This window comes from Pararge aegeria, chromosome 3 (genome assembly GCF_905163445.1).
Source record: "Pararge aegeria chromosome 3, ilParAegt1.1, whole genome shotgun sequence".
Classification (NCBI taxonomy): Eukaryota; Metazoa; Arthropoda; class Insecta; order Lepidoptera; family Nymphalidae; genus Pararge; species Pararge aegeria.
In genome coordinates, this window is record NC_053182.1 from 14,661,851 (window position 1) to 14,689,763 (window position 27,913).

The 27,913-nt window shown below is 37.2% G+C and overlaps 1 protein-coding gene across 4 annotated transcripts in view; it reads right to left on the reverse strand.

The window, feature by feature from the left end:
* Nucleotides 1–27,913, reverse strand: part of LOC120637327 (transcription-associated protein 1) — a 40,548-nt gene that overhangs the window by 11,541 nt on the left and 1,094 nt on the right. For 2 of the 4 annotated variants that reach the window (XM_039909120.1, XM_039909119.1), the window contains exons 2-39: nucleotides 27,514–27,819; nucleotides 26,585–26,779; nucleotides 26,161–26,327; nucleotides 25,575–25,810; nucleotides 24,801–25,005; nucleotides 23,859–24,035; nucleotides 22,937–23,213; nucleotides 22,503–22,724; nucleotides 20,616–22,424; nucleotides 20,342–20,540; nucleotides 19,906–20,141; nucleotides 19,094–19,334; nucleotides 18,787–18,988; nucleotides 18,072–18,405; nucleotides 17,534–17,695; nucleotides 16,581–16,832; nucleotides 16,261–16,460; nucleotides 15,709–15,779; nucleotides 15,098–15,303; nucleotides 14,479–14,652; nucleotides 13,929–14,123; nucleotides 12,856–13,044; nucleotides 12,189–12,437; nucleotides 11,306–11,566; nucleotides 10,955–11,068; nucleotides 10,209–10,396; nucleotides 8,959–9,197; nucleotides 8,203–8,434; nucleotides 7,840–8,026; nucleotides 7,395–7,525; nucleotides 6,522–6,672; nucleotides 5,768–5,911; nucleotides 4,923–5,193; nucleotides 4,256–4,467; nucleotides 3,284–3,499; nucleotides 2,021–2,509; nucleotides 1,193–1,357; nucleotides 633–770 (exon numbers count right to left, since the gene is read on the reverse strand). In XM_039909120.1, the coding sequence (XP_039765054.1) occupies nucleotides 633–770; nucleotides 1,193–1,357; nucleotides 2,021–2,509; nucleotides 3,284–3,499; nucleotides 4,256–4,467; nucleotides 4,923–5,193; nucleotides 5,768–5,911; nucleotides 6,522–6,672; nucleotides 7,395–7,525; nucleotides 7,840–8,026; nucleotides 8,203–8,434; nucleotides 8,959–9,197; nucleotides 10,209–10,396; nucleotides 10,955–11,068; nucleotides 11,306–11,566; nucleotides 12,189–12,437; nucleotides 12,856–13,044; nucleotides 13,929–14,123; nucleotides 14,479–14,652; nucleotides 15,098–15,303; nucleotides 15,709–15,779; nucleotides 16,261–16,460; nucleotides 16,581–16,832; nucleotides 17,534–17,695; nucleotides 18,072–18,405; nucleotides 18,787–18,988; nucleotides 19,094–19,334; nucleotides 19,906–20,141; nucleotides 20,342–20,540; nucleotides 20,616–22,424; nucleotides 22,503–22,724; nucleotides 22,937–23,213; nucleotides 23,859–24,035; nucleotides 24,801–25,005; nucleotides 25,575–25,810; nucleotides 26,161–26,327; nucleotides 26,585–26,779; nucleotides 27,514–27,819 (9,642 nt within the window). The remainder of the gene's footprint in view (nucleotides 1–632; nucleotides 771–1,192; nucleotides 1,358–2,020; nucleotides 2,510–3,283; nucleotides 3,500–4,255; nucleotides 4,468–4,922; nucleotides 5,194–5,767; nucleotides 5,912–6,521; nucleotides 6,673–7,394; nucleotides 7,526–7,839; nucleotides 8,027–8,202; nucleotides 8,435–8,958; nucleotides 9,198–10,208; nucleotides 10,397–10,954; nucleotides 11,069–11,305; nucleotides 11,567–12,188; nucleotides 12,438–12,855; nucleotides 13,045–13,928; nucleotides 14,124–14,478; nucleotides 14,653–15,097; nucleotides 15,304–15,708; nucleotides 15,780–16,260; nucleotides 16,461–16,580; nucleotides 16,833–17,533; nucleotides 17,696–18,071; nucleotides 18,406–18,786; nucleotides 18,989–19,093; nucleotides 19,335–19,905; nucleotides 20,142–20,341; nucleotides 20,541–20,615; nucleotides 22,425–22,502; nucleotides 22,725–22,936; nucleotides 23,214–23,858; nucleotides 24,036–24,800; nucleotides 25,006–25,574; nucleotides 25,811–26,160; nucleotides 26,328–26,584; nucleotides 26,780–27,513; nucleotides 27,820–27,913) is intronic. The other 2 variants (XM_039909121.1, XM_039909122.1) reach the window with 2 other exon arrangements.

Consider the following 27,913-nt stretch of genomic DNA (forward strand, 5'->3'; position numbering starts at 1 on the left):
CTCTATTAAAGTTTCTGAAACAGTTAGCTTATTGCCCACATTAAAACAACCAATGTAATAACCATTATATCATCTGTTGTACTGAATTTAATTATAACACTCCTTTGTTTATTTTTTCAATACCTTCTGCGCAAAGGGTTTCACACTGGCAACCAATTTCTTACTGGTCGATGTGTGTGTATGTGTATGAATTTAAAAAAAGAACAATGTAATTCACGAGCGAACTGAACGGGCTGAACGGACGGGGCCATAAAAAAGTAGGTAAGAACATATTCGAGATATTTTAATAATTGCATCAACCTAAAACCATACTCGTGTATTAATACCCCTTATTATACAACAGTTGCATAAATAACTTAAATTTATATTATACATATAACATAGAGGTCATTTTTAAAACAATTACTAAGTTACTACTTGGAGTACACAGAGTATTAAATATTAAATGAATATTATTAATCAATAAATTATAATCTTCATATCGAAACGTTATTATTGCAATTCAGTTTATCAAGGATTAATTTAGACAAACAGACAAAGAATTATAAAGGTGTATGCAATTTGCTAAAAAAACCATGGCAGCCATATGGACTTGAAAATTTTCAGCAAGCTTTAAATTTAAATATACGTACAGCAGCAGTGGTGGCAGTTGTCGTTGAGGGCGAATTATGATTTTCTGCAGTCTTATGTCGTTCTCGTTGTTCAATCTTCAGTGTCAGGTACAGAGTGCGGATTGGGAAGTACACTGCTTGCGGGTAGAGACGGCCCACCTGCCGTAGGAAGGATACATAATCGAGGGACATAATCAATGATATATTTAAATCATTACTGCACACCAAGTATTTGGTCACCCCTGTTTACCAGAGTTCCTTTTTTGGTAGTAATAAATGACGAACCAAGCATATGGCGCTCCTGAAGTTCAAAAACATTGTCTATAAACAGCAAGGAACACAAAGGGTAAGCAAGGAACACTTCCAACAAATTGCCGCCCTGTGCACTAGTAAATTTATTCTTCGGTCTATTAGATTAAAATGTAGCTTCCATACTTGTAATCGATATATGTGTCCCAAAAAATCTAAGAATGTCTAAGAATGTATCTGACACTAATTTCAATAGATAATTAATTACTAATATTAAACAAATTGTGTATATGTGTTTTTGCTTCAAGAGTTAACAAGATATAAGAACTCACATGACTTAAAAGGTTGAGTATAACATTTCCATCATACTGGACGAGACAGGACAGCAGCTGAGGTATCCAAGGCAGCCATTGCACCGGCGGAACACCCACTGAATACTTGTCTAGAGCTTCAGCGAGGCTATTTTTGTCGTCGTCGAAACTCAGCATCCAAAGGACCTTATTGAACACAAAAATGACGTATAACGAAAACTATTAGCTTCTAATTAAATTATAATAAATAAATAAATATACTACGACAAAACACACATCGCCATCTAGCCCCAAAGTAAGCGTAGCTTGTGTTATGGGTATCATTTTTTAGATAGCTGATGCATATTATTTTTTTATGAATATAATACACATAAATACTTATAATATACAGATAAACACCCAGACACTGAAGAAATATTCACGTTCGTAACACAAACAATTTTCTAGTAGTGGGAATCGAACCCACGACCTTGAACTCAGGAAGCAGGGTCGTTTCCCACTACGCTACTCGGCTGTCATAAAATCGTATCGTCGTAAATTATGATTGATCAATAGCCTCTAACAGTCCACGGCTGGACTAAAGGCCTCTTCCAACGGGAGGATTTGCCCATAATCACCACGCTGGGCAGACGGGTTGGTGATCGCAGAATACAGAGGACGTTGCTGCCCGTTCTATTTCCTTAGTCACCTCGTACGACACCCCTGGGAAGAGAAGTCACCACACGGCAAACAATAATTATTTACAAGTTATTTTAAACATATGTTGCACGTGTCTATAGAATTTGCAAATGTTATGGAAGTTGCCAACACTGTGGGGGTTGATCAATCAAGTACAGAGTACGATATTACCTTGGCGCAATATTTCCTTGACTTAGATTCATTTTGATGCCTGCAAGCGTGGAGGAAGCACGTCATAGCCGATACCCCGACTTGCGTTTGTCGCGGGTCTCTTATGAATATTTTTTCCAAGTAATCACCCCATAGGGCCCAGGCTTTCACCAACGTATCATGTAATTGTACTGCAGCAGCGAAAGCTTTATTCGCATCTTCCGACCTTCCCAATTGGGCCAAAAGCAACCCTTTGAACGCGTAGAATTCGGCTGTCATTTCTTTAGTGAAATACTTGAAGTTGGTCGATTCTATCATATCCAACCCTTCCTGCAGTTCTTCTTTTCCCTCAGTCCATGACATCTGGATATGACATTTGACCTGCTGCCTTATTTTCTGGAAGCAGTCCACTATGGGAACGCTAGGTATTGTGTAAATGCGATGTAATGAGTCCAGGCATACACCGGACAGATTATGTTTTCTTGCAATCTTTGCAAAATGTATTATTGCCTGGGAACAAAAACATAATTTAAAAAACAAAATCCTTTAACAGCTACACGGATTTTTAAACACAATTTTGAATAAAATTAATAAATATCTTCACACATCGCCATTTAGCCCCGAAGTTAGCGTAGCTTGTGTTGTGGGACTAAAATGAGTAATGAATATTTTTATGTATTGTTCCAGTTGTGGAAAAGAAACCCACAGCCTTGGACTCTGAAAGCACATTTGCTGCCCACTGCGCCAATCTGATGTCAATATTTCGTCGTAACTATTTAAGGCTAGCTGTTTCTTCTCCGCTCAATTCTTTGTTTGTTTTCTTGGGCTTACGAGTAGCTTATGTTACTCTCGGTCCATTAAACTAACTCTATGTTTCAAGTTTATTAATTCCTAAGTTAGGGCGTTAAGGAAAAACAAACAAACAAACTTTTGCATTTATAATATTATTAACGTTACAAAGATTCAGAAATCGTCAAACAGCCAAAATGAAACACAATAACAAATTTACACAAACATTGGTATGCAAATGCGGTTTTATTAGCAATCTCTTCCAGACAACTCTTAAGGAAAGTAATATAAGACTGTAAAGGGTAGGGGTTTTTAGTTCGAACATTTTATTGAATGTGAAAACAAGCTCAAAGATACAATCGAAGCAAATTGTTTTTTATGGTCTTGTGACGCTACAGCTGGCTGGAAACTTCTAGATTTTTAGTTCTTCTCAAAATTACTAGCATGACATAAAACTTATAGTTCCGTATAACAATGTAAAAAAAAATTACGTACCTGTGCACTGGCGTGCACGCCAAGCATACTGTGGTTCGATGCGTGGTCTGTCTGCGAGTCGTAGTGCGACGCGATGAACTGATAATGATGCTGGCGCCATGTGAAGATGGCACCCCAGTGTGATAAAGGATCAGCCACTACGGGCAGTCGGTTGCGCCACGTCTTCACTATGGCCTTCATGTCGTGCAGCGACGTTGGTCGGCTGTGAAGGAGTCCCTACACACAACAATATATTATGTAGTCTAATGACTTAGAAAAAGTGAGGCAGTGTTAATACCATCACATCCTAAGATCATACAATCGATGGATGGATTATACTGGTTAAATTAACACAAAACATCCTAGCCAGACTCGATTGTTTGTTTACATTTTTCTAGATGCTGCCATTCTTTATCTGTAAAGCATCAATTACAAGAAAAGAGAAAACCATTGAACGGTTTAAGACTTGTTTCAACTGCAACTTCCCTCCCTAAGCATTATACTCATTAATTATGGTTTTCTTATTATAAGTATTTTAGTGTGTTAGAATATTGTTAAAAATATAATTTTTCGCTTTAATTAAAGCGAAATCAATCATTAACTTGAATTTCAAGATGACTTGAAAGCTTTTATTTTTATCCGAAATATATAACCAAAATGTTTTTCGCAATTTACAGAAGACTCCAACCAAACTTTTGAAGTTAAATTGCGCATATTCTTTTCAAATATAGTAGTCTGCATAGCTTTTGGTCGACCTGAAGTAAGCTTGCTGTTCAGGGCGGCCACTAAGATTTATTTATTTATTTATTCAAAACAAACACATAAAAAGTAAGACAAAGAATACAGATAAAGTCTGTGATTTCCACAATAGGATTCCCTGTGTCGTGGAAATCACTTCCTTCCAGATTGAATACAATAAAGATAAATAAAGGTAACTTAATAAAAAAACAAAAAAAAAAAACAAAAACAGACAAACTACTGTGGTATACATACGGTATGTATCTGCGCAGCTTCGCTTAGCTCCATAAGTTGTTGGGCGGCGCGTAGCAGGGGCAAATGTGCGTGCGAAACGAGCCGCGGTAGGCGGCGCCACTCTCGCAAACACTGCGCCGCCGCAGCTTCGGCGTGCCTTTCAACACCACTCAGCTGCTGCTCGCCACCCGCACAGATGCACAGATACCCGCGGTACAGGTTCACTAACCAAGCTGCGGACGTTACATACATTATCGTCTATTCCATGTCCAGTTTACTCCCAGTGTCGTGCATACAGGGCATGGAATAAGCGGGCAGATGATATAATAGTTATTTATGCAACTGTTTTATAATAAGGGGTATCAAAACACGAACGAGAGTTTTAATAGTATCACATAAGTGTTTTAATACCTAATTATCAACAGTAGCATACAAGAATTTATCGACTCGCATTATATGAAAACTCAATAAGATTTAGTTTACTACTAACATTAAAACAGCCAATCCAAGTAACCTAATTTCAACTATTACATAGTTTACACAAATAAACTAAGTAAACTTATCATCATTGAATATGTTCATCTTTAAACTTTGAATAGCAATGAAATAAATACCACGAAATATGAATTTTATTTTATCGACCGATTGTATCAAAAAATCATAACGACCAATTAACATAAAAACTCACCAAGTTCCTTTGGACAATTATACTCCACTTCAGCGAGAGCATCCTTCATAGTCGGCCAATTCGGATTCCTCCATGAACTTTCGAGTATCAAAAACGGATCTCGAACATTCCTGGTCAAGCCAAGCTCCAATAATGAATCCCATTGGTTAAGCTCCTTGGCGCATTTGATCCAATGTTGCGTCCACAGAGTACATTCCTTGTGCATATTATAAGTCGACGGGTTTGCTGAGTATTCTTGTTTTAGTTTGGCCATAGCGACGTCGTACGCGGCCTGTGTATTAATGAAATGGTTTATCTTATGGACTTATTGTGTCATCCAGTCAGTGGCGTGCATAGAGGGTATGCAGATGATATAAAATGAAGAAAATCTCGAGTATGAGTTATAAATACATAAGGGTAGGCTTTTTATAACTCTTACAATGCCTATCCCTAAGTTTTTTATAACTGGTACTGGAGTTTTTTTTCTTTTTGTATGGTATGCACAGGCTATGCAGACGCTGTATCACACTTTGTTGAAACGCCCAAATAAGACAAGATTTTTATATAACGGCTAACTGAAATTTTTCTTTTTATATTTAATCAAACAAAAGAAATTTTCTTTTTATATTAAAAAAACCAGAAATAGATTTAAAAAATAAACATTTTGACAATATGTAACGCAAATGACAAGTGCTGAATAAGCTAACAACTATACAAACAAGATAAAAGTATATACAGTTTAGACACTGTAAAAAGTTTCAATATTATGGTCGTCAATAATACCTTTAACAATATAATACTATACTAATATATTTACACCACGGTTATCCCGCTATATGTGTATGTATTTCACGTTGTATTCATACCTGGGCTTGCTCGAAGAAGCCTTGCTGTTCATACGCAATAGCAACATTTGTTTCTCGATACCGAGCGTGTTTCTGCCAAAGACCGGACCACATGTCCTCTTCTTGTAGTAATTCGTACATGTCACTTAGAGAGTCTAGTACTTCCTGAAAATAAAATTCAAGTGATAACAAAGAAAACAAGTAGCCCCCGCCGCTTGACTGGTGTGCCCAGAAGACGAATATTGTTTTTGTTTGAAAATTTCTTTATGTTGTCAATAAAACGTAACAAATGTTAAAAAATAGATATTATATGTTCCTATTGCTAACGTAAACTAATATTTTTTGTTGTTCAGGCTAACACACATTTGTAAACATACACAATGAGTAAATAAAGATACAATAACTAAAACTTAAGCTTATGATCTACGCAAATATAAACGTAGCATATTTTTTACCTTATATAAACGTGCTGCTTCCGAACGCAAGCACATTATTCACACTTATAAGAAGACGAATATTAATCAACAAGATGTCTTCCGCTGAATTCCCAATAAACTTTATATTAATAAGGTGAAGTTTGACATTATAATACTATTATAATATAGGCAGTTTCTATGATGCAGCAAGTGTCCATAAAGTTAAAAATCAAAAAACCCTAACTCGTATTTTTTTCCTACATTAAATATATAAGGAAATGGCCTATGTCATATTCTGTTATATACTGCTTTCCTAACCCTTTTCTGACTTTCATAGTGATCCAAATAGGCAAACTTACCGTGGGTGGAGTAGTTTCGATATCGTAATCGTAAATCTCAAGGGTTTCCCGACTGGTGCGACCACTCGCCTGATCGATGGCCATCTGTTCTAGATTAAGTGTCATTCGGTGCCATAAATTGTGCGTTTTCCCGAGGTATTTCATCATAGGCCTAAAAATGTACGTCGATGTTAAAACATGGCATTAAAGTGTACGAATTAAATACATTTAACGCAACATAAAGCTCACATTTCAATGGTTTTATTTGACTCGTGGGGTGTGGTTACAGATACAGTTGTCACAAATACTCCTCCTACCGCGGGTGCTGTACGCGGCGACAACACGCGGGATCCAAGGGATCATAATGGAGAACCGTCAGCAGCATCCTCCGTGCTACTAAATACCAACCCGTCTTACCAGCTTTCTTGATTTTGGGAACCCTTCAGGTCTGGTAACCCTCCAGTTTTAAGGCCTTCAATCCAGCATTTCACTGTTAATGGTAATTGATGAGAGTGCGTGGTCTTTTATCTTTTGTGACGCACGTGTAAAGAAGAACGACGTAAAAGTGAGCACAAACTTAAGGTTTAGTCGAAACAGGTGGGCTGAATTTCAATAGTGCTTTAATGAATGTTGATGATTGATAAGTCAGTGTGCGTTCTGTTCAACTTTCATGACGTACGCGTAAAGACGAACAATAAAAAAAAAAGTAAGCGGAAACTTACGGTTTAATCATAACAGGTGGGCTGCATCGAGCAAGTGCTTAAATGAATGTGTTAATATCGATGATTGATAAGCCAGTGTGCGTTCTGTTCAACTTTCGTAACGCAAGCGTAAAGACAAACAATTAAAAAAAAAAAAAAAAAAAAAAAAAAAAAGAAGTAAGCGGAAACTTACGGTTTAATCGAAACAGGTGGGCTGCATCGAGCAAGTGCTTCAATGAATGTGTTGAGCGCACTTAGTGGCTGGTCACGTTGGATTACATGAACTCCGGATATTATGAACGGCACTATCTCATTCATTATTGTCTGAAAAGAACGTTTAAAATGTTAAAGGTTTTTATTTTCATAACTCATGTAGGCTCAAGTTTGTTTAGTATCCTGTGATTCAAAATAAAGATGTGGTCTAAAATGGGATGCATTAGCCTGCAAGATAAATAGACTTCAGCTGCATTTAACAACCACATATCTAAGAGATGTGTGCTTGCAAACTCCAAAGTGAGCATACTTTTATAAAAAAAACTCGTGCTAACTAATATTAGTTAGTAACCAACCGAGTCAGCTATAAAAAAAAATCTTATAAAAGTTCGCGGATATCTAAAATCGTATTTAAAAAAACTTACTGTTAGCTGTCGATCGTCAAGTGCAGACCAAAGTGCAGGGAAGAGTCGCAGCCAGGTGTGATGTGCTAGTGTATCGTCCATGTGTGCTAGTTGCGCGGTCGCAACCACCAACTGTTCAGTGCGCACGCGCCGAGCCAGCTCTAGGAACTCCGTCTGCTTTGCTACTATCTGGTTTAGAGCTCGTTGTCTGAAGTAAAGTTTAAATAGTGTAAACTACTCATCTTTATGCAAAAAAAGGCCCAAATTAAACTTTCGAAACTATAGCGAAAAGCATAACATGATATAATATAGCGATTACATACACCTACAATTTGATTTGAATAAATTTAGTTCTATTATCATTATTTATTTTCTGTTTCTTACCTGTTTGGCACATTCTTAGTCAAGTCATCTTTTTGGTTAGAATTAGAGTCCAGGTCCATATCCAGTACATCATCCTTGTCAGGGTCAAGAGAATCACTGAACCCATCAACAGACTCTTCTTTCACAGAGCTGAATGTCACAAACGACTTCCTCTCCTCACTATCTGCCCAGTTTATTACCGCTGCTATGTTTGGAAGTAGGTATTTGGTATTCGACAATCTAATCTGTGTGCCTAAAAATTTAATATTAACATAATTTAACGGAGTTTGACTTCGGATTCACGATAACGCGAAATGGCTGAAATCTCACCCGGTTGTGATGATGCAGTCTTAAGATTCTAGGGCCTTTATAACCTAAAAGACAAGAATCCCATTCTAGCCTTTTAGGGGTATGGTAAAAGGTTTGTACGCGGTACGATGCCGCGTAGAAAACAAAGACTTACATCATTTGTCTATAGGGTGGTAACTAGCCAAGTCCGAAGCCAACCAGCAGACCAAATCAGATCATATCTTTTGAATACGACAATAAAAATAGCAATAAGCATCATCCCCTCCCCTAGCGTCCCACTGTTGAGCGCCGGCCTACTTTCTGATTGGTTAGCTATTGAACAACTAGACAGGTAACGTTGAATTCTATAACATTTAGTCTCTTGTTTGGCTTTAAGTACAGGGAATCAAGATAAACATAACTAAACACGGCAACGCAAGGAATAAAAAAACCCATAAAATGAAGAGGAAAAAAAAAGTCATCCCTTACTCGAAACGCAGGTAACAAGCAGCAGTTCAAGGCACTGCTTGATCCAGTAGTGCTGTCCTATATGCTCCCAGTTTTGCGAGCAAATGATGTATAGCAGACGATCGAAGACGCGGCGCCGTACGCTGCCGTCGTATATTTCGAAGAATTTCGCACGAATATGCGGCTGCGGGCATCGCAACCCGGCAAGGAAAGCTGGTTCAAGCTTCATTGATAGCTCAGTTAGTTTTAAGTGCTCATCCCTGAAATAAATAGATCAATCATTCATCATGAACTATTTGTATTATAAATAAATAAAATAAAAGATGGTATTAAATAGAAATATTGAAGTCATGTTATGATTCTCATGGTTGTAATTTAACCGTCCGGATCATGAACAATGGTCATTTTGGACGGACAAAAGTAATTTTGAGTTGTAACCGACATTATTAGGTTGCCTGGAAGAGATCGCTACGAAGCGATAAGGCCACCTTTTGTATACTGCTTCTGTCTGTTTTTTTTTACTCTTCTTCTGTATTCTTTTTGTGTGCAAATAAAGAGTATAAATAATAAATCAGATTGACACAAAAACACAACATATAAATTGTTAATGATATTATGGGTTATCATTAGTTTTTTTTTTAAAGCATGTCAAATATAAATAATCATTTTAAACGATATTCTGTTAATCGTGATTAATAATCGTTCCCAAAGAAGTAATTTTGGTTTAATTTTGGTAATCGATTATTATACTCGTATTCGAGTAAAATATAAAACGGAATTGATACAATTCCGTTTTTTAACTAAGTTATGACACTAAAAAAAAAAACTAGACAATTTAAGTAATAATTTTTTTAACCCCCAACGTTTGTCTGTCTGTGGCATTCTATTTCCAGAACGGATGAACAAATTTTGTTTTTGTTTGAAAGGTGATTTAATGAGTGCGGGAGTGTTCTTAATAGCTATGTTTGAGGAAATACTATAAAACCTATAACAAATTTCAAATGCAAGATGGCCGCCACCACCAAATGGCGTGTTTCATTTTTATTTTCACAACTGCATCAAATGAAAGGACTTGATTAATAGAATAATGAACTCTAAATTAAAAGTCAGGGTTTTTTGCATTTCTAATTTATATATTGTATTTTATATATAACCCCTTCTCATTGTGGGAGGAGACCCGTGCCCTGTCGTGGGCCAGCATTAGGTTCATGTTGATTATTTTATTAAATTAATAAGAAATTGCTCAATATACTTAGACATTAAAAAGTTACCTGTATACATAATTGATAAGGTCCAGGAAATGAGCGTTTAATTCCAGATCGTCAGGGAAACGTTTCTCCACATATTGCATTAGCTTTACAAGCAGGATCGATTTCTCACGCAACGAAGGTGCCGCACCGGCCGCGGAGCCCTTCCATTTCACCCACTCTTCCACCATCCGAGTTATTGCTTTCATAACCTGACACACATCGGTCAATTTATTAAAAAAAAAAACAAAAATAAAACATTATTCGAGTAGTACCGCTTTTTGTGTTAGACTTCGTCATACTACCGCCATGCTCATTTTTACCGACCAGAATTATTGCTGTGCTCCGGTCTGAAGGGCATGGTTTGCCGGTGAAAAAAGCATATAAGGCTTAACACCTATGCCTCAGGTTTATGGATACTGCGACTTTTTACTTGCATGCCCTGCAAAGTGTTGCTCTGTTTACAGGCGGAGGTTTTCCACTAACCATCCGGTCCGATTGGTCAGTCTATTTTCTATTTAAAATTATAAGGCGCAGTATTTCACGATATGAGTATTCACGAAATCGTGCTCTCTAAATATGATCACATATTTAGAGAGCATGCAAAGAATTTTCTATTTCCAGGAATTAAGACTCAATGCAGGAAAGCGTACGAGGTTACATAGAGTTTAACGTTTTTTTATTATTCACTAACAATTCTAGTGCGTGTGGCGGCGGCGGGCCGAACTCGACGGCCAGAATATACCCGTGAATTAATGTAAGGTTTTTACCTTGGCATCATTGGTTTTTTCAATAAGTCCGACCAGTATAGTTCCGATAAACGTTTTCCTGGTTTCAACAGGCATAACCGAAACTCTTGCTTTTAGCAAATCCAGTGCTAAAATCTAAAAAAAAAAAAACTTTAGTATAAAATTTTGCGTAATTTTACAATTTAATCCAATATCGCGGACCCATTATTTCTTTTGCATCCATATGATATGGGTATAAAATTAACTTCTTGAGAAGAATATATGAAAGTAAGATTTAACAAAAAAAACTGTTATTTATATCGCCTTAAATTCACATAATGATCCTAAAAGTAATTGCATTCGTTACGAAAAAAAGATAAAAACACAACTCACAAGCAAATCCGAAGTAGCTGTATCAGGGTTAGGCGCGACATGATCCCTTGCCATACGTTGCAATACCCTCATCAGCGGCAGTAGCAATCGGTCTACGTAGCCAGCACTGGATGCGCAACATGCTTTCAGCATCATCAAAGGGCCAAGTAGAGCGCTGGCGCCACTCGCCGCGCCCGCACCGCCGGCCGACTTCTCGTACGTAGCTAGTCCTTCGAAAGCGTACTTACTCACGCACGCGTATAGTGTTTCGAGTTCTTCGTACTAAAAGAGAAGTTATGTAATTCTTTAAAACCTGGATTGATGGCTCAGGATAACATTTATTTACTCGAAGTGCCCGCGGCTTTGCCCGCGTTACTTGCTGGCACGGTATGTACATACAGTGGAAAAAAATAGCACTAGAAAATATGTTACCCTAAAACATGGAAAAGAATATTCATTTATCAAAAGAGGAATTAGTCTATCAGACCAGGGCTTCCCAACCTGGGCGCCGAGCTGTAGAAACAAATCAAGAAAAATAATTTTGTCGGCAAAAGTGTGACTTTTAAAAATTGTGTGGCGATCACCAAGCTCAGTCACATCGTGGTATTGGAGAGAAGCAGGCTTTACTTTGCGGAAATCTATAATATCATCGTGGTAGTAAATTTTATTATTTATTATGCTTTTATTATTTGTAAGTGCGTCGCTCGCTTAATAAGGTTGGGAGCCCCTGCATTAGATAAATGACAAAGTGACAGACCGCATAAATAGGTAACAAAGTTTATTTTTTTTAAATGTAGCGGACAAAGTTTCCCGGATGCTTTTCCAGGAAATATGTCCCATCTACAGAATGCAATGCAATGAATTTTATAGGATACAACAAGAACATGTTTCTTTTGCAACTTACTTTTGAAGCTTGGGCAGCTCCCGAAGGCTCTGTGGGGAACAATGCTGTCAGCTTAGCCAGTAGGTTATGCGTAAGCCGTACTATCTTTGCGTTAGATGAAGCGACGCAGGCCGCTAGACCACGCTGCAGAGGTTTTAGTGCAGCTAGAATTTGCTCCCGTCTCAAAACTCCCAGTAGAAACACGAGCAACTCCAGTGCAGTACACGCGTTTGCGCACGCAGCCGCGTTCGTATCCGCCGTTGAGAACACCTGCGTCAATAAATCGATTATATATGACAACTTTTGTCACGTTGTACTGTCTCCCCTTTGCCATGCCTATTACGGTCTAGATGTCTTAATTTCATATTCTCACCAGAAAACAAAAACAGAACATTTTCTCCCTTCGCGTCTTAACTCAATAAATTACTTTTCTACAGTCTATGCAATTCAAACTGAATTAAATATAATTTAACTGTCAGATTATGTAGCGGACTATGACAAATGCGGACACCCGTTTCAAAAACTTTTCGCAGATATCTTGTAGGATATAATAATGTTATTTATCTTGAATAACGAAAGATCGATCAAACATATAGTTTTGATGCAGCTCGTAACAGCAACACATCGGTTATTTGCTTGGCGTAACCGCACTACCTCGGCCGCCGCTGCTCCTACTAAATGATCCTACCTTATCAAGCCAGGCCAACTTAGGCTCACAAAGATGCGGCCAGACATCAGGTTTTAGCGCTGCACGTAAAAGTAATACGCAGCGTCGCGACAATTGTTCGCCCGGTGAACCTCCCGCGCCGCCTACGCCGCCGGCCGCAGCTGTTGCCACCCCGGCACCGGCTACGCCACCTTCGTTAACCTGTAAAACCTGTGGTTTTATAAAATAAGCAATATAGCAACGCGATATTACAAATGTATGTATTGTAATCTAAACTGGACAGTAATGAACGACAGTACTGAGCTGAACTCTCTGTGCTGGTATTACCATCTACTGCGATCAGCAACCTGTCTGCCCAGCGTGGTGATTGCGTGTGTGGTGGTTAGTCCAGCAGTAGACTGTTATAGGATATGATGATGATCATATTTTTGAATTGCGAAAGATTATTCACGATCGTTGACCGGTTTTCACTTGATGCCCGCACACGTAAATAAACTGACAAACCAGACTTTAATTTAATGATAACCATGACAACAAGGTTGAACTCAATATCCAGTTGCCGTGTGTTTTGCTTGAAAAAACTAAAATTCCAAAACATAAAGAGTTCCCAAAAATGCTTCTATATAATGAACTTGTCCGTACTTTGGTACAGAGACCGTGTTTCATTTAACGCTGTCAGCCTGAAGATATCCCGCTAATTCTAATTTAAATTATAATTCTAATCGAATTGGATGGTTAAGAAGAGTTTTTTTTTTTTTGAGTTAAGTGTTTTTTTTCCTCTTCCTTTGTTGGGTTAGCCTGGCAGAGATCGCTTTTTAGCGATAAGGCCGCCCATTGTACCTGTGTTTTATTTAGTGTTGTTTTTGTTTATAATTTCATTTCTGTTAGGTGTACAGTAAAGTTTATTTTCATTTCATTTCATTTCGTTTAGCTATCTAGAAAAGGTCAATGCCACACAGTGAGTTTATATAGCGTATGGTGATAGAACGGTGCACTCTAGCTTTTTAACTTTGGTAATTTAGCCAATATGTGTATACCGTGTTTAGAAAAACCCATAAATAATGCTCCAAACTCAGAATTTCTAATGCACAAACCTGACATGCCAGTCTAAGCAGTAAATTCACAACAACATCAACATGTTGTCTATCTAGCGGCTTGGCGGCATCCGGCTCCAGTCGCGAAACGCTCGCTTGAGGACTGGCCCAGCCTGTGTTGAGAGCTTTGCGAGATTCGTTACCGCTCTCATCTGAGGAAATGCGTTTCATTGCGCCGCTTGGCGATGTGGCTACCTGTAAAGAGTAAGCACCTCTAACTTTTCTAATTTATGTGCGACTTAAGCAATTTAAATATCCCTTGCTTCAACGGTAAAGGAAATCATCGTGGGGAAACCTCCATGCCTGAGAGTTCTACATAATGTTCTCAAACCTGTGTGGGGTCAACTATTCCAAACTGGTTTCGTTTTATAAAGGTTATAATATTCTAAAACTTGTGGAAAATTACTAAAATTTTGCATTGATGATTTCTGAACAATTATTTTATGTGTGTTATTTCGAGACACCACAGTTTTATACATTCTTACTGACATCCAAACTTTTTTAAAGATGAGAATAGTTTATACATTAGTACCAAGTTTTGTTTACTTACCACAATGTCCATAGGTGTGTGATCACGGATTCTTTGCAGGTCCCATTTAAGTGCAACTTCAGCTAAGTCAACAGCGAGTCGGCGGTGTTCCAAGGACGCAGTAGCCGAGAAACCAAGACGTTGCATTGCAGCTACCATATGGCCTACAAGCGCGTGTCGTACTGGGTAGTATACCTGTACAAAAAGATTATCTAGTAAAAAAGTTATGGTACTTTTAAATTTAAAAATAGAATAAAGGGATATAATTTCTTACACTAGCAGCACACCCAATCAGTATCTTAGGGAAAGCTGTAAAATTAAGATGTGAAAATACTAAGAATTTGAAGTTTTCTTGTACAGCTTCGCTGATAGAAGAAGCTAAATTCTCGCAACATTAGGTAAATGCCAGTGTTAGAGATGCGTTGTGTTCCATACCACTCACTATGGTTCCAAGTAAAACCGATAAATTAGCGATAAGGCCGCGAAAATCTACATTCTATCGAACTTGCTCTGGTGTATTTGCATCTTTTTTTTATTTTTTCTGTAGTGTTCTATAAAAGTGTATATATTCATTAATTCATTAAGTCTGTTGATGCTTTTAAAAAAGGCACTGTTACACAGATCTGGAACACTATCTCACCTTATAATGCCTCACAACAAGCTGCAGAATGTGGAACAGTTGCTGCACCGAGTGGCCATCTTCCACGATGATCTTTTTGGTCCAATGGGTTAGCATAGTGTTGCCATCTTCCATCCGCTGGGGCATAGCAGGCGTGAGGATCTCAAGCGCCGCGCGTACTACCGCTCGGGCCTCCACAGCGTGTGCCTTGAGTAGGCTATGGAAAACTATGGACGAAACAACATTAATTATGTACGATATTAGGTACGATCATGAAAAAAAAAACCTATTGGAATAGCGACAGTGCTACAGATGAAACCTTAATAAACTTACAAGATAAGAATTTTGGTAACTTTAGATCAGAAATGAATTATATATTTTTTAAATTATGTATATAAAGTTCAAAAAAACGTACGTATGTAGTTTTAAATTTTAATCTCTATTTTACATTTTTATTTAGTTATGTGTTAAATAGAAGGAATATAAACATTTACAAGTCATTATACCATGACAACTATTATGGGTTTAATATGGTGACACCATTCTGAATTAAATACCCATATAAAGTTTTTATAAAAATAGAGAAACTAAAAGTTAAAGGTCAAACTAATGAATTTCTCTCGTTCACTTACCTTGCAATACGATACGCTTATGAATAGCGAATTTAGCAATGATATGACTGAGGAGTAGATGTCCATGATACCTGAAACAAACAAATTCAAATTCAAATTCAAAAATGTTTTATTCATGCAGACCTTATTACAGGCACTTATGAAGCGTTCATACATTTAACATGTTACACTAATGTAAGTGATGGTGATAACTGCATTCGTTAATTTAAAACAAAAGCTAGGACATGAAACATGTTTTTCATTTACTGTTTGACCTTTTTTTAGAAACAAGAATCTCTTCAATTAAGTAATAATACTGATATGTATTTATGTATTACTAAAAAGTTCAAGTATTTATTGAAATCTTTATTGCACACACAAAAACAAAATACAAAAAGAAACAATAGATAAATTTAAAAGTTCTAGTTTAGGTGTGCAATGGCGGTCTTATCGTTAAAGCGATCGCTCCCATACAACCTTTGGTGGAAGTACCTAATTCTAATAAGGAATGCATCAAAAAATAAACATTTAAAAATATAAGGGGAGGGACTTAAAGAAAAGTTAAGACAATACCTGGTTGCAGGGTCGACGTAGTTTTTACCAAGTAGACACGGCCAGGCGAAGGTCATAAGCCGACGCAACTTATTACCCTGCTTCTTGTTATTAGCATCGTGGATATGCGCCGAAGCCTGCTCTAGCAATAGACAGGCGAACTGAAGCAGTGAGATTCGTACGGCGTCGGAACATGCAAACGGATTTTCTGGGTCTATAACCTAAAAAAACGTGAAATAAACTACAAAACTGGCCCACCGAAACTTTTGTTTTAGCACTGCTATAAATTATTTCGTTTATAAACTTAACGCTACCCAAAAAAAATAGTATCTTCCACTTACATTATTTATGAATACAGAGACAACATTGTCAGGGTTATCTTGATACGGAGCAGGTGGCCCTCCAACTATCTTCTGTCCCTTCTCGAAACTGACCGCGAAACATGGAATTAGGATCATCTGTAGTACTTTCGCTTTGAGCTCCTGAGGCATGGCATCGCTTGCGAAGTGATCCACAAAACGGAAGAATGCTGATCGCTTCCAATCGATTGTGTAGTTTTGGGCTACTGTGTTCTCGAGGAAATCTCGGAGAAACTATAAAAATGATAATTAATACAATTGTAATTTTACTTTTTCAAGCACTAAAAGGAAGAAATTATAAAGTTTTTGAATGTTACTTGCGCGTACACCAGCCAACAAACACGATGTGATTATGTCAAATGTGAACCAGAATATAAATAAATATACTATGACAATACACACATCGCCATCTAGCTCCATAGTAAGCTTAGCTTGTTTTATGGGTACCAAGATAGCTGATGAATATAAAAATATGCATCTTGGTACCCATTTAGGTAAACACCTAGACACTTAAAAACATTCATGTTCATCACACAAACATTTTCCAGATGTGGGAATCTAAACCACGGCCTTGGACTCAGAAAGAAGGGTCTTTGCCCGCTGCGCTAACCAGCTGTCAAATATCTAGAGTTTCAACTATAAGTACATATACACCCCGTAGTCGCTCACTACGTAACATTGTGTTTGATAATTATAGCAACATTAATATGGTAGTCGAGACCCCGTAGGTCTTAAACAGGTGGTAAGCAGGCTAAGTTCAACATCTCAGACCTTAAGTTGGGATTATTATAAAGTATAACTAAAAATGAAGGCTGTTAAATGAAGTGCTTTAGGCGGCACAGAGAAAGCTAAATATTGATCTTCAAAAGACCACCATTGCCAAATGATTGTAAAATATCATATAAATAACATAAAGAGAAAACTGAACACCTTACCTGGAAATCTGGAATGAATCGATCACAAAGAGCTCGCAAGAGTTGGAACAATAAGTCTATGCTAGAAGGATGATGGCAGAAGTAGTGCAGCAGAATTTTCACTATTAACTTTGGCTCCTTCCAGTGGGTACAGTCCACATTCTCAACTTTCTTGTGAACTTCCTGAAATTATTAAAGTTATGTTATTTTTTCATGGTACATTAAGGTCGCTATGCATATTTAATTCAAAACTTGTTTTTTCAGTTGTCTAGTACAAAAAAGTCATAACAACAATCCCGTTGATAATTAAGATGTACAGAAATCATTAACTGAAGAAAACTGATAGGTCTACTAGTGTTGCCATCTAATTATTTCGGGTCAATCCAATACTGGCTTACTACGCGGCATGGGTCTCACAACATTACACTGATTAACATTACGAGAACTGACAATTGAATTTAAAATTAGTAAACAACAAAATTAGCATCATTTTCACTAATTATCAGGTTAAGTACGCAATGTTAAATTGAGTGAAGATAAAAGTAAGAAAACCACGTACATGATACTGATCACTGCACCAAATACGTTTGACCAGCTCAATCAAATCGTGCTGCGTCGAAAGCCACTGGTCGTCAAACTTAATCAGCAACGATATCACCCGAATAGCTTGGAATTGCATTTCTGCCTTATCTGCCTGGGGTATAGATGCCCCAGCACCACCGCTATTTGCTGCGAGCAGTTGCATTAGTCGAGGTTTCTTCGACGTATGCAATGCTTCCCTGAACGCCGGCCCCGCTTCAGAGTGTTTGACTAAAAATACTAGGAATCGGCTCCATTGTTGATCTTTGATATTGTTATCGTTCATTATTAGATCAAGCGTCTCTTTTGGATACCTGTAATATGGAATATCAGTGATTTGTTATAATGAAGAAGAAAATGTCACTTATAAGATTAAGTAAAGGTTCCCCGCAACTTGGGCCATACACATACACCTTCATTGGTACATCTTCTTATAAGTAAATTTTTCACATATAAACTTTCAATCGCCATTTTACACAATATACCACGACCTATCGCATCGCATCACCCGCCCACGCTATTTAAGTTTTCTCAAAAACTGATTTTTCAAATTAAGCTGGTATTTCTTAAGGTTACCGTATTCTAACGAACAAAAAAACAAATATTTCCGTTTTGTTATTAATATAAGCTAACAAAACTAAACAAACAAATAAATTAAATATTTTATTATAATAAAACCTATCATGGTTACTCACCTCAGTAAGAATTTTACTAAAGGTTCTCTAAACGGCGAACCAGCTTCAATCAGTAGCGATTTCTCAGTGTGGAAAATAAGACGACACAAAACCTCTATGAAACGCGGAGACGCAGCTGGGATTTGATGGAAAATGCCAATCAATATTATAATTTTTTGTTCATTCTCCATGTTCTTTGAAACACTCTGGAGGAAGTTGGTTCCTAGAAAAATGTGTAAAATTTGATTTAACAGAATGAATATATAAATTAATGTTTATTAAAGTTAAGAAATAATTATTTAGTGCAAGTTAAAAATACGCGTTTTACCTCTATTTGTCTGTATTGAATAGTCCAAAAGTTTCTTCAACAATTGTAGCAATTGCTCGCAGAGCTTTTCACTGAACGTCGAAGGGAAGAGTTGGGTCAAATAGGACAGTCTTTTAGCGCCATTCACACTTAAGTTCCTATGATCGCCCAATGTCAGTAAAAGAGGTCGCATCACTGGATGAACCATTTCCATATCAATTTGAAAGCCTGATAGGAACTTTTGCATGCATTCAAAACCGGCCTGAAACAAAAATTTGAAGCTTACATACGGCATACTAAATATACAACGTGTAAATAAAAACCGAAATTTTACTTCACAGGTTTTAGAGGAACATTATTTACTGTTCCGAGACTTATCTGTGAAATCGAAAAGCGATTAGTTTTTGAGTAAACCGCTGCCATAGTTTTTACTGAAAGAATTCAGATACATCTCTAACAACACTTCAAAATTAAAATCAAGTGACACCTGACACTTTATTAGGCGTCGCGTAGCGCAGGTACTATGCGCGTGGCGTTTTTTTTTTTATCTTCAAAGGGTTGTCGTAAGTGAACATTTAGAATGCTTTGAATTATTTATATGGGAAAAAAATATGCTTCTTTTATTTTAATATTTTTACAGGATGAGTCCTTATGAAACATACTTATGACCCCTTCAACAGTATTTCGTAATTCGGTTTCACGTTATATAAGCATTATTGAAATGCCAAGTCACTCTTTTCGTTTATAACGACACTCCGGTAGGGAAGGCACATTCTACCGTGCAGAAGCCGGCAAAAAATTCAGCAGAGCAAGGATAAAGAAACCCAACTAACCTGTTGCAGCTCCTGGTCATTTTTCTCTAGGGACTTGTATAATACTTGGAATATCTTCTCGCGGCAGTGCTTATCCTGTATGTAGTGACAGGCAGCCAGGGCTTTAAGGGCGGAGGCCCGCAATGGCACCAAGTTGACGCCCTTGTAGCACGGCAGCTTGCCAAGCATGGCGTCTTCCGCCTCGCAAAGGGAAAGCAATTCCCGGAAGAACACTTTGTGTTCGTTTATGGCCAGATCTATTAACAAAATACTTTATTACTTAAAATGCCAAATTACTTTTTGCACAATCTGTTTTAACGCTTTTTTCAATGTTAAAAGCGGTATGTATACATGAATTATGTAAAAAATAAGCACTTCTGGAATGTTTCTTCAACATGTACCCTATCTTTAGTAATTATACAACTTGAAAAGGCATAAATAATAATTTAATATCTACCTATTGTAAACAGTCTTGGTTTTAACGTGGTACAGAATGTGGTACCATCCATCAAGCCCATCTGCGCGTTGGCCGGTTGATGACGTAATAGATGTTTCTTTGGTGGAATTATATCCGCCAACACGTCCCTATGAGGATCCATAACTTCTGTCACTGTTTTATTTTGCAGTTCCGCAATGAGTTCCAACGATTTCATGGCCTGAAAGGTTAAGATGATTTATTGGGAATTCGGACTAGAAGAATACAATATAATCACTTTTAAATCCAAACATACCTGTTGTCGTACAAGAAGATGAGGACTAGTGACTTGAAGAACTAGTTCTTGTAGGACATCGGTTAAAGCACGCGCTTTTGCCGCAGCCACGTCTCCTTCAGGCTCGCCTTCCCCACCCGGTCCAGTGACGCAAACACGAACTAAACGATCCAAATTCACAGTTGCCATATCGATGGCTCCAGAAGACACCTCCCCAGTAAGATCCATCATAACAAATAATACTGCCTTTAAAAATGTAAAAACGTGTTTATAAACCCACTCAGGAGCCATCTTCTCGAACATAAATTTAACTGCGATACAGCCACCTAATTTTGCGTACCAAGCACGTTCGTAACATAGAGCAGACATTCGCTCCGCTAGGTACTCCATTAAGGGTAAGCGACAAGCTCGTTCTTTACTTCCTAGAACAGTTGCTGCGGTTTCTATCATCAAAACTAAGGCCAAATGACCGGGTTTGCACAGTTCCTTTTCTTCGTGACCCATTACTACTGCAATTGCGTCAACTAATACTAAAGCATCCAGACCTTCTTTAGGGCCTCCAGTACCTGCGAATGGGCCGGCTTCCTGAGCTATAGCCACCAATGTGTAGTGTCGAACAAGAGAAACCATAGTAGGCAGAACATGGTGCCTTAATTCTTTGATAGCTGCTGCAACGAACATTCCCGTTAAAGCAGTGCAATGAGTATTTCTAACGATGCTGTTATTACACTTGTAATATGGTCCATTTTGAGGCGGAATCTTGCCATCGAGGAAGCTGGGATGATAGAACAGCTTTTGCAATGTCGCCCTGTCATCATCAAGATTGAGAGATGACGCGAGGAAACAACGAAGGACTTCCCAACACTGTCGTCGGTAGAACGGATCTGTCGTACTCGACTTTAGAGCAGCGAAGGCGGTTTCTATTACTCTATCCACTTCAAAATCTACAGGCTTCGGTTGATCTTGGAAGTAAGCTTGGACTGCCGGAGGGGGTGCGTCCGTTTCTCGATATTCTAATCTCTGCGGTTCAATCATCATTTTTCGATTACCACCGCCAAATTTCCCGAGCACTCTGAATGCTATCCTTGCAACCTCATTATTCTGTAATGTCCTCCAAAGTGCCTGCATCAGATCTGCTCTTACAGGCTGAATATGTTCGTATAAGAAATCTGGCTGCAAGTTATCCACGCAGAGTTCAAGAGTTCGCAAACCTTGTGATATCAATGTGTGGGATCCATTAAGAGCAGATACCAATGGATCCATTAACATGGGAAGATAAGGCAACAGACTGCTAAGTCTCACGGGTACCGTCAAACACAGCTCCACAAAAAGATCTTTCATGTGTTGTTTGTGCAAACCACTTTGAAGACGGTTCAATCCTTCTAACAAATTCGGCAACAAAGGCAAGAATTCTTGATAGAGTAAGTCGTGACTGCCACCTCCGATTGAGCGGAATAATGCTCTCAACAATAAAAAGTAGTTATACGGTTCTTTAGCGGTCATAGCATAATCCATCGCCTTGTTGACTATGCTGTGCAAATGAGGTCGTAACATTTGTTCATTTTCCGTAGGGAACAAACTGACGGAACCGAAGACTAGCTTAAACAGTCTAAGGTATAAGTTCGACCTTTCTACATTTGTACCCATTTCTTCCATTCTTTTCAGCAAATATTCTACTAGAACCGTGGCAAATATAGGCGATGTTGCCGGATTAGACAAAAACGTGTTAGCGATTATTTGTAGAGTTGGATTTTTATTTATTCTTTCTACCATGTGAGATATAGTTGCTGTGAAAATTTCTTGGAAAGTTTGAGGATTCATCATTGAAAACTGAAAGATTAAAACAGAGAAGAAACATGAGTTTAGTTATTAGTAAAATCCTGCAAAGTTTAAGTAATTTAAACTTACCACACCACTAAAATGTTCAAGGACTTCTTTTTCTTCTTTAGAGCGCACGTGAGGTTGCGCTGGAGGCTGGGCAGGGGTTCTCGGCGCAGATAACGTATAAATATCAAGAGATTGTAAACCCCAACGTACAAGTCGTATAAAAACGAGTGTTTCGCGAGCGCTAAACTGTTTCTGTCCTGTAATTGTTGTTGTAGATGTGCCCTCACTATTTGTTGTGGTCTGCTTTGGAAAAAAAAGAATCACATAAAATTTGTGCAACTAATACGATTAACGTCTTATCACACACTGTATCGCATTTTTATCAACATTTCCTTTCAGTTTACTTACCACATAACTCTTTATTCTAATACGTGAAAACTTCATAAAAAACATTTTTTTTTTGGCTGTGCCTTGTAGTAAAAAACTTCATGTAACAATGTTGTATGAATACTTACTTTACATGACGCGCATCCCCAAGTTATAGTTTTAACACCGCAAACCAGAGTTTTCACGAGTGTCCTATAATCGCCTACATTAAGATTGTTCATTTGCGATACGGGGAAACCAATTTTGGACTTTTCCTCGTTCTTATTTATGCTGTCCAAGAAGTCAGGTGTTGGTTTCTCTTCATCAACTTTTACTTCTGGAGTTGTTGTATTTGGGGCCGGTGTGGTTGGTGTACTTGGATTAGTAGTTCCATTCGTTCCAATTGGTAATGGTGTGGTTTGTTTACTAAGAATAAACAATTTAAACCTCATTTAGATGTAACTTTTATAACAATAAACGGCGACACAATAGAAGCTTGTTGCAGAAGCAATTGATAACATAAAGAAAGGGATATAGCCAGTGGCGTGCACTTCATACTTTCACAAAAGCACCGCATACCCAAATTATTTTATATAACCCGTATTGGAGGGGAATTTTTCCATTTTATGCCATGTGCCTGCTTTATGCATACCCTGGTCAGATACCCTGTGCACGCCACTGGATATAGCCACACAACTTTTATCAATGTTAAATATTAAGGTTACCTGGCAGAAACTTTTACGTCATTTGAACGGAGAAATTAATCTGATACTTGATTAGTCTGAATATTTTAGCATACTACAGATAAGACAACCTTGACTTGATTTTTGAAAAAAAAAACCTTCTAATGCAACTATTTAGTAATCAAATAAGCTTGTCCAATTCTTCAATCAAAGTGTGACAGATAACTTGCACTTATAAGGACGCCTTTTTAATTTTTGGTCAATAATTAAGTCTGACTTGTAAGGAACAGGTAGTTCTTTCATCGACATTTATTGTTATCATTGGCACAATTAAACTAATGATGAAAAAAGCATATGCGAGGCATCAGTTAAAACAACGTTAGCTTACCATTTTGCCATTAGTGCCGGTAGCTGCAGCTTTGATATGGTTTTGAATTTGAGAACAAATACTTCGAGTATACGCATTAGCAAGTGGCGACCTTGGGGCGCACCCGCTTCGTTTTCCGACCGCTGCCGTATGCAGTCCACTAGGTTGAGCAGTAATTTGCAGGACATTGTCTGGATACTATGAAAACAAATAAAAAATGCTGAATATAGGATTATCTGGTTTGTACAGTCTGAAGTTTACAGCTGGCAGTATTCTGTGATCTTGCTTGTTTACGAAAAACAAATTAAAAAGTAGAAATATTCATAAAGTCTAGGATTAAGATTTCTTGAAGTAGTAAGTTTAAATATGAATTGGAATATGAATAATACATTTTTTGAATAAAAGATTATTAAAGATATGTGTAGTTTTTCTATGATAAACTAATGAAAACTTGGTTTTAAATGGGCTAATCGCTTTTCGTACATAACGAAGGTGTACGAAGGTTAGGTGTAAATCCTCGATACTGGCAGTAAATATTTTCTGTTGCTGTTTAATGCTGAATTGAATGAAAGCATACTGATGATGATAATGATGTGAGTTTATGAGCAGTTTTTATTTTACGCCATTGATACGTAAGTGAAGCGGTGATAGCAATTTGGGTAGGACTTCGACTTCACTTTCGGGGGCCCGAGTTCGAATCCCAGCATGCACCACAAACTTGTAAATTATGTGCGTTTTAAGCAATTAACATATCACTAGTTTCAACAGTGAAGGAAAACATCGTAAGGAAACCTGCAGAGTTCTATATAATGTTCTCAAAGGTGTGTGGCGTCCACCAATCCGCACTAGGCCAGGGTGGTGAACTACGGCGTGGTCGTTTTTATTGTGGAAGGAGACTTGTGCCTTGTAGTCAGGCGGTAATGGGTTGATATGATGATGTGATAAAGTACAACACAAACATACCTGGTAGGGAGAGATTCATCATGTACGTTCTTAGAGAACAAATGCGCCGCGATAGCGAGGTCAGTCAAAGGCAGGTGCTGTCTTACGTGATGGACTAGATCCGCTAATGTGGAATACGCGAGTGGTCGAAGTGACTCGTGTACTGTCCAACCACCGCCGAGTAGTACCTCCTCGTCAAACAGACGTTCCATGTAGGGAACAAATTCTAAAAAATTTAAAACAAAAATTAATTTATCAACTTTAGTTAGTATTCATTTCATTAAGCGTCTATTTCGCGAAGTGTTATTGTTTGTTGTCCTTCCTTCACGCCCTAAATAAGAAACCAATCAACTTAATTTTTGACAAAGAATGAATGAATGAATGAACGAAGGAATACCATAGAGAAAATTCACAAAAATATGAATACAATAGAGCGTAAAGTTAACAGGTACAATTTGGCGGCCCAAAAATTTGTATACTGCTTTGACAAAAACATGGTTTACGTATACCTATACCCACTATACATACATATATATAGATATAGTAAGCAGTAAAACCGAAAAAGCACACAATGGGGTTGGGACAGCATGTTTCTTTCTTTCAGTTTTTTTTTTTCATCAACTGATCACTTTTTTTTTATTCTACAAGTTAGCCCTGAACTGGTATCTCAATCGGTGATAGGTACTGATGCAGTCTAAAGCAAACTAAAATGCATATCCTTTTTCAAACAATTCATCTTTCTATTAATTTCGTCTTTTTCCACTACTCCTAAGAAACTTTTCTATAAATACTTACTCAGCCTTAAATCTGTAGCTAGAATATGTCGTGTAGCAATCACAAGCTCTTTCCTTAAATGCGCCACCTCGGGCGGACACAGTGTGAGTAGCCCAATAATTCCCTTCACCATCAAGTTGGCATGATTGGCAATAGTGTCCTGGTATATTCTGATTATGTATGCCAAAAATGCCAATGTCTTTATTTGAGCTCCCATAAAGTCGACAAACACTTCCTTGTTAAATGATGCTGATTGCCTGAACAACAAACAAATTACATTAATTACTATACACAGGTAGGAATAATGAGGCAAATACAGCTTGGTACATGGAAGCTGAAAGGTACAGAAATTATTATCTGTCCTTTTCTCCTTGAGTTTCCTTTCATTATTTTGAGTTTAATCTTAATATGGAAACTCATGCATATTCTTCATGAACAATCCTAAGAAAATGCGTTGTTGGATATTGTACATATATGTCTATCAAAAGTCTGTAGTGACTTGCAAGCATTAGAAGATGACATGACAGTAGAACTGCAGCTACTCATGTAGTCAAGATCTTCTTTGGATCATTAAGCAATGAGCATGTTATGTAAAAAAATGTCACACCTATGGGTTGTTGCAGGTTGCAGAGTTATAGTTTCCATAATTAGAGGTATGAAGTTACTGACTTCTTGATGAACATTCTGCTTGTAAAGTTGGTACATAAGCACCACTATAATTGGAAGTTCCTGTATCACTTTTAACGATAATACTGACCGTGGAATGAGGTTGTACTGAAAACAAAAGAGATTAGTATTTAACTTTAGCATAAAACCTTGACATACAAATTAAGCCACCATACATTTTGAGGCAGATACATGATCTATTTAAACAAATAGCTTAAATAAAAATATAACTTTCCTTTGTTTTTCTCATTCACTCTCAGAGCACTCTTGGTAAAAATTTTAGAAGCAATAAATTGGCATTTCCTTCTATCTCTTAGAAGGAAATGCCAAGTTTGTGTTAACATAATAACATAAAAAATACTTACAGTTACAACACTCCCATCTAATAATTTTTTTTCAGTGTGTATAGGCGTGGTTGTGTATGTTTCTTGTAGAAGCTGATCAATATTAACTTCAGAGAGATCCTTTACCCTAATTATGGGTTTCGGCTCAAAGATTTTTGGCAAATGATTAGGCAAATCAGAATATATTCCCTTTACCCATTGCAGGAATTTGTGAATCTAAAACGTACAACATTAATTTTCACTATTGTATCTCAGACACACACATCACTAGTTAACATAGGCTTTAATTTTTTTTTTTTTTTAAATAGAAATCTTTAAGCATGAGAATTGCAATAATATAACTCAAAGGAGCAAAGTTTCGCGTATGTCATGTGCTGCAAACATGTATTGATGATACATAAAGTATGCAGTCCATGATTCAAGAACTCATTATTACCTACAAAAAAAACAAAAGAGAATATATCTAACTATCATAGTTAAGTTGCAATAGCACCTTTTGTGTTGTGTTCTTAAGTAATAGCAATGGTTTAATCATACAATTTATAGCAATTAAATACTTAATAATTCATTCTGATCACATTCACTTTTGAAGTTATTGGGAATTTAAAAAATTTTAAACTACACCTTATCCTTTTAAAAACAGTTCTTTTTATGGATACACTTAATTTGATAAGCTCTTTATGATGTTTAATTTTAAATAATTTCTCTTGGTCAGGAACTGTCTATAGTCTATGTGATTTCCTTAAGAAAATCAAGTGTATTTAAACTCTTCTTCTTCTTAATAATTACTACTACACAAAAGTTTGTTTAACTATTTTCTAGATCACAAATGATATAACAATTCAATTTTATTTCAAAAACAAAATAACCTGTACCAACTAGTTTTTTAAATGTTTTAAGAAGCTTAAAGGTATAGGCTTTAATGTATTTAACATTGTAAAATAACTTACATCTACATCAGTACTGTAAGCAGGTCTATATTGCTTGTGGAGCTCCATAAATATCTTCAAACACACCAGTACATTCTCCTCATTTTCAATTTCCATTAGTTTTAACATGAGAATAAGAATACTCTTAACATATGGCCTTAAAGTTTCGCTTATAGGCAATCGATGGATCATTTCAAGTATAAGTTTTCTTACTTGCTGTATATTGTACTCAGCAATGAAATGTGGTTCACCATCTTGTAGTATCTTAAGAAATATCTTCAGAGAATGGTCCAAAAATTGTGGATACTGTGGCGAGCTTAAAATTACCTAAAACAGGAATATTGATTGTGGTCTGATTTTTCTTAGTATTAAGACTTATTTATTTACACCAACAACTTACATACCCTGTTTATTAGATAAT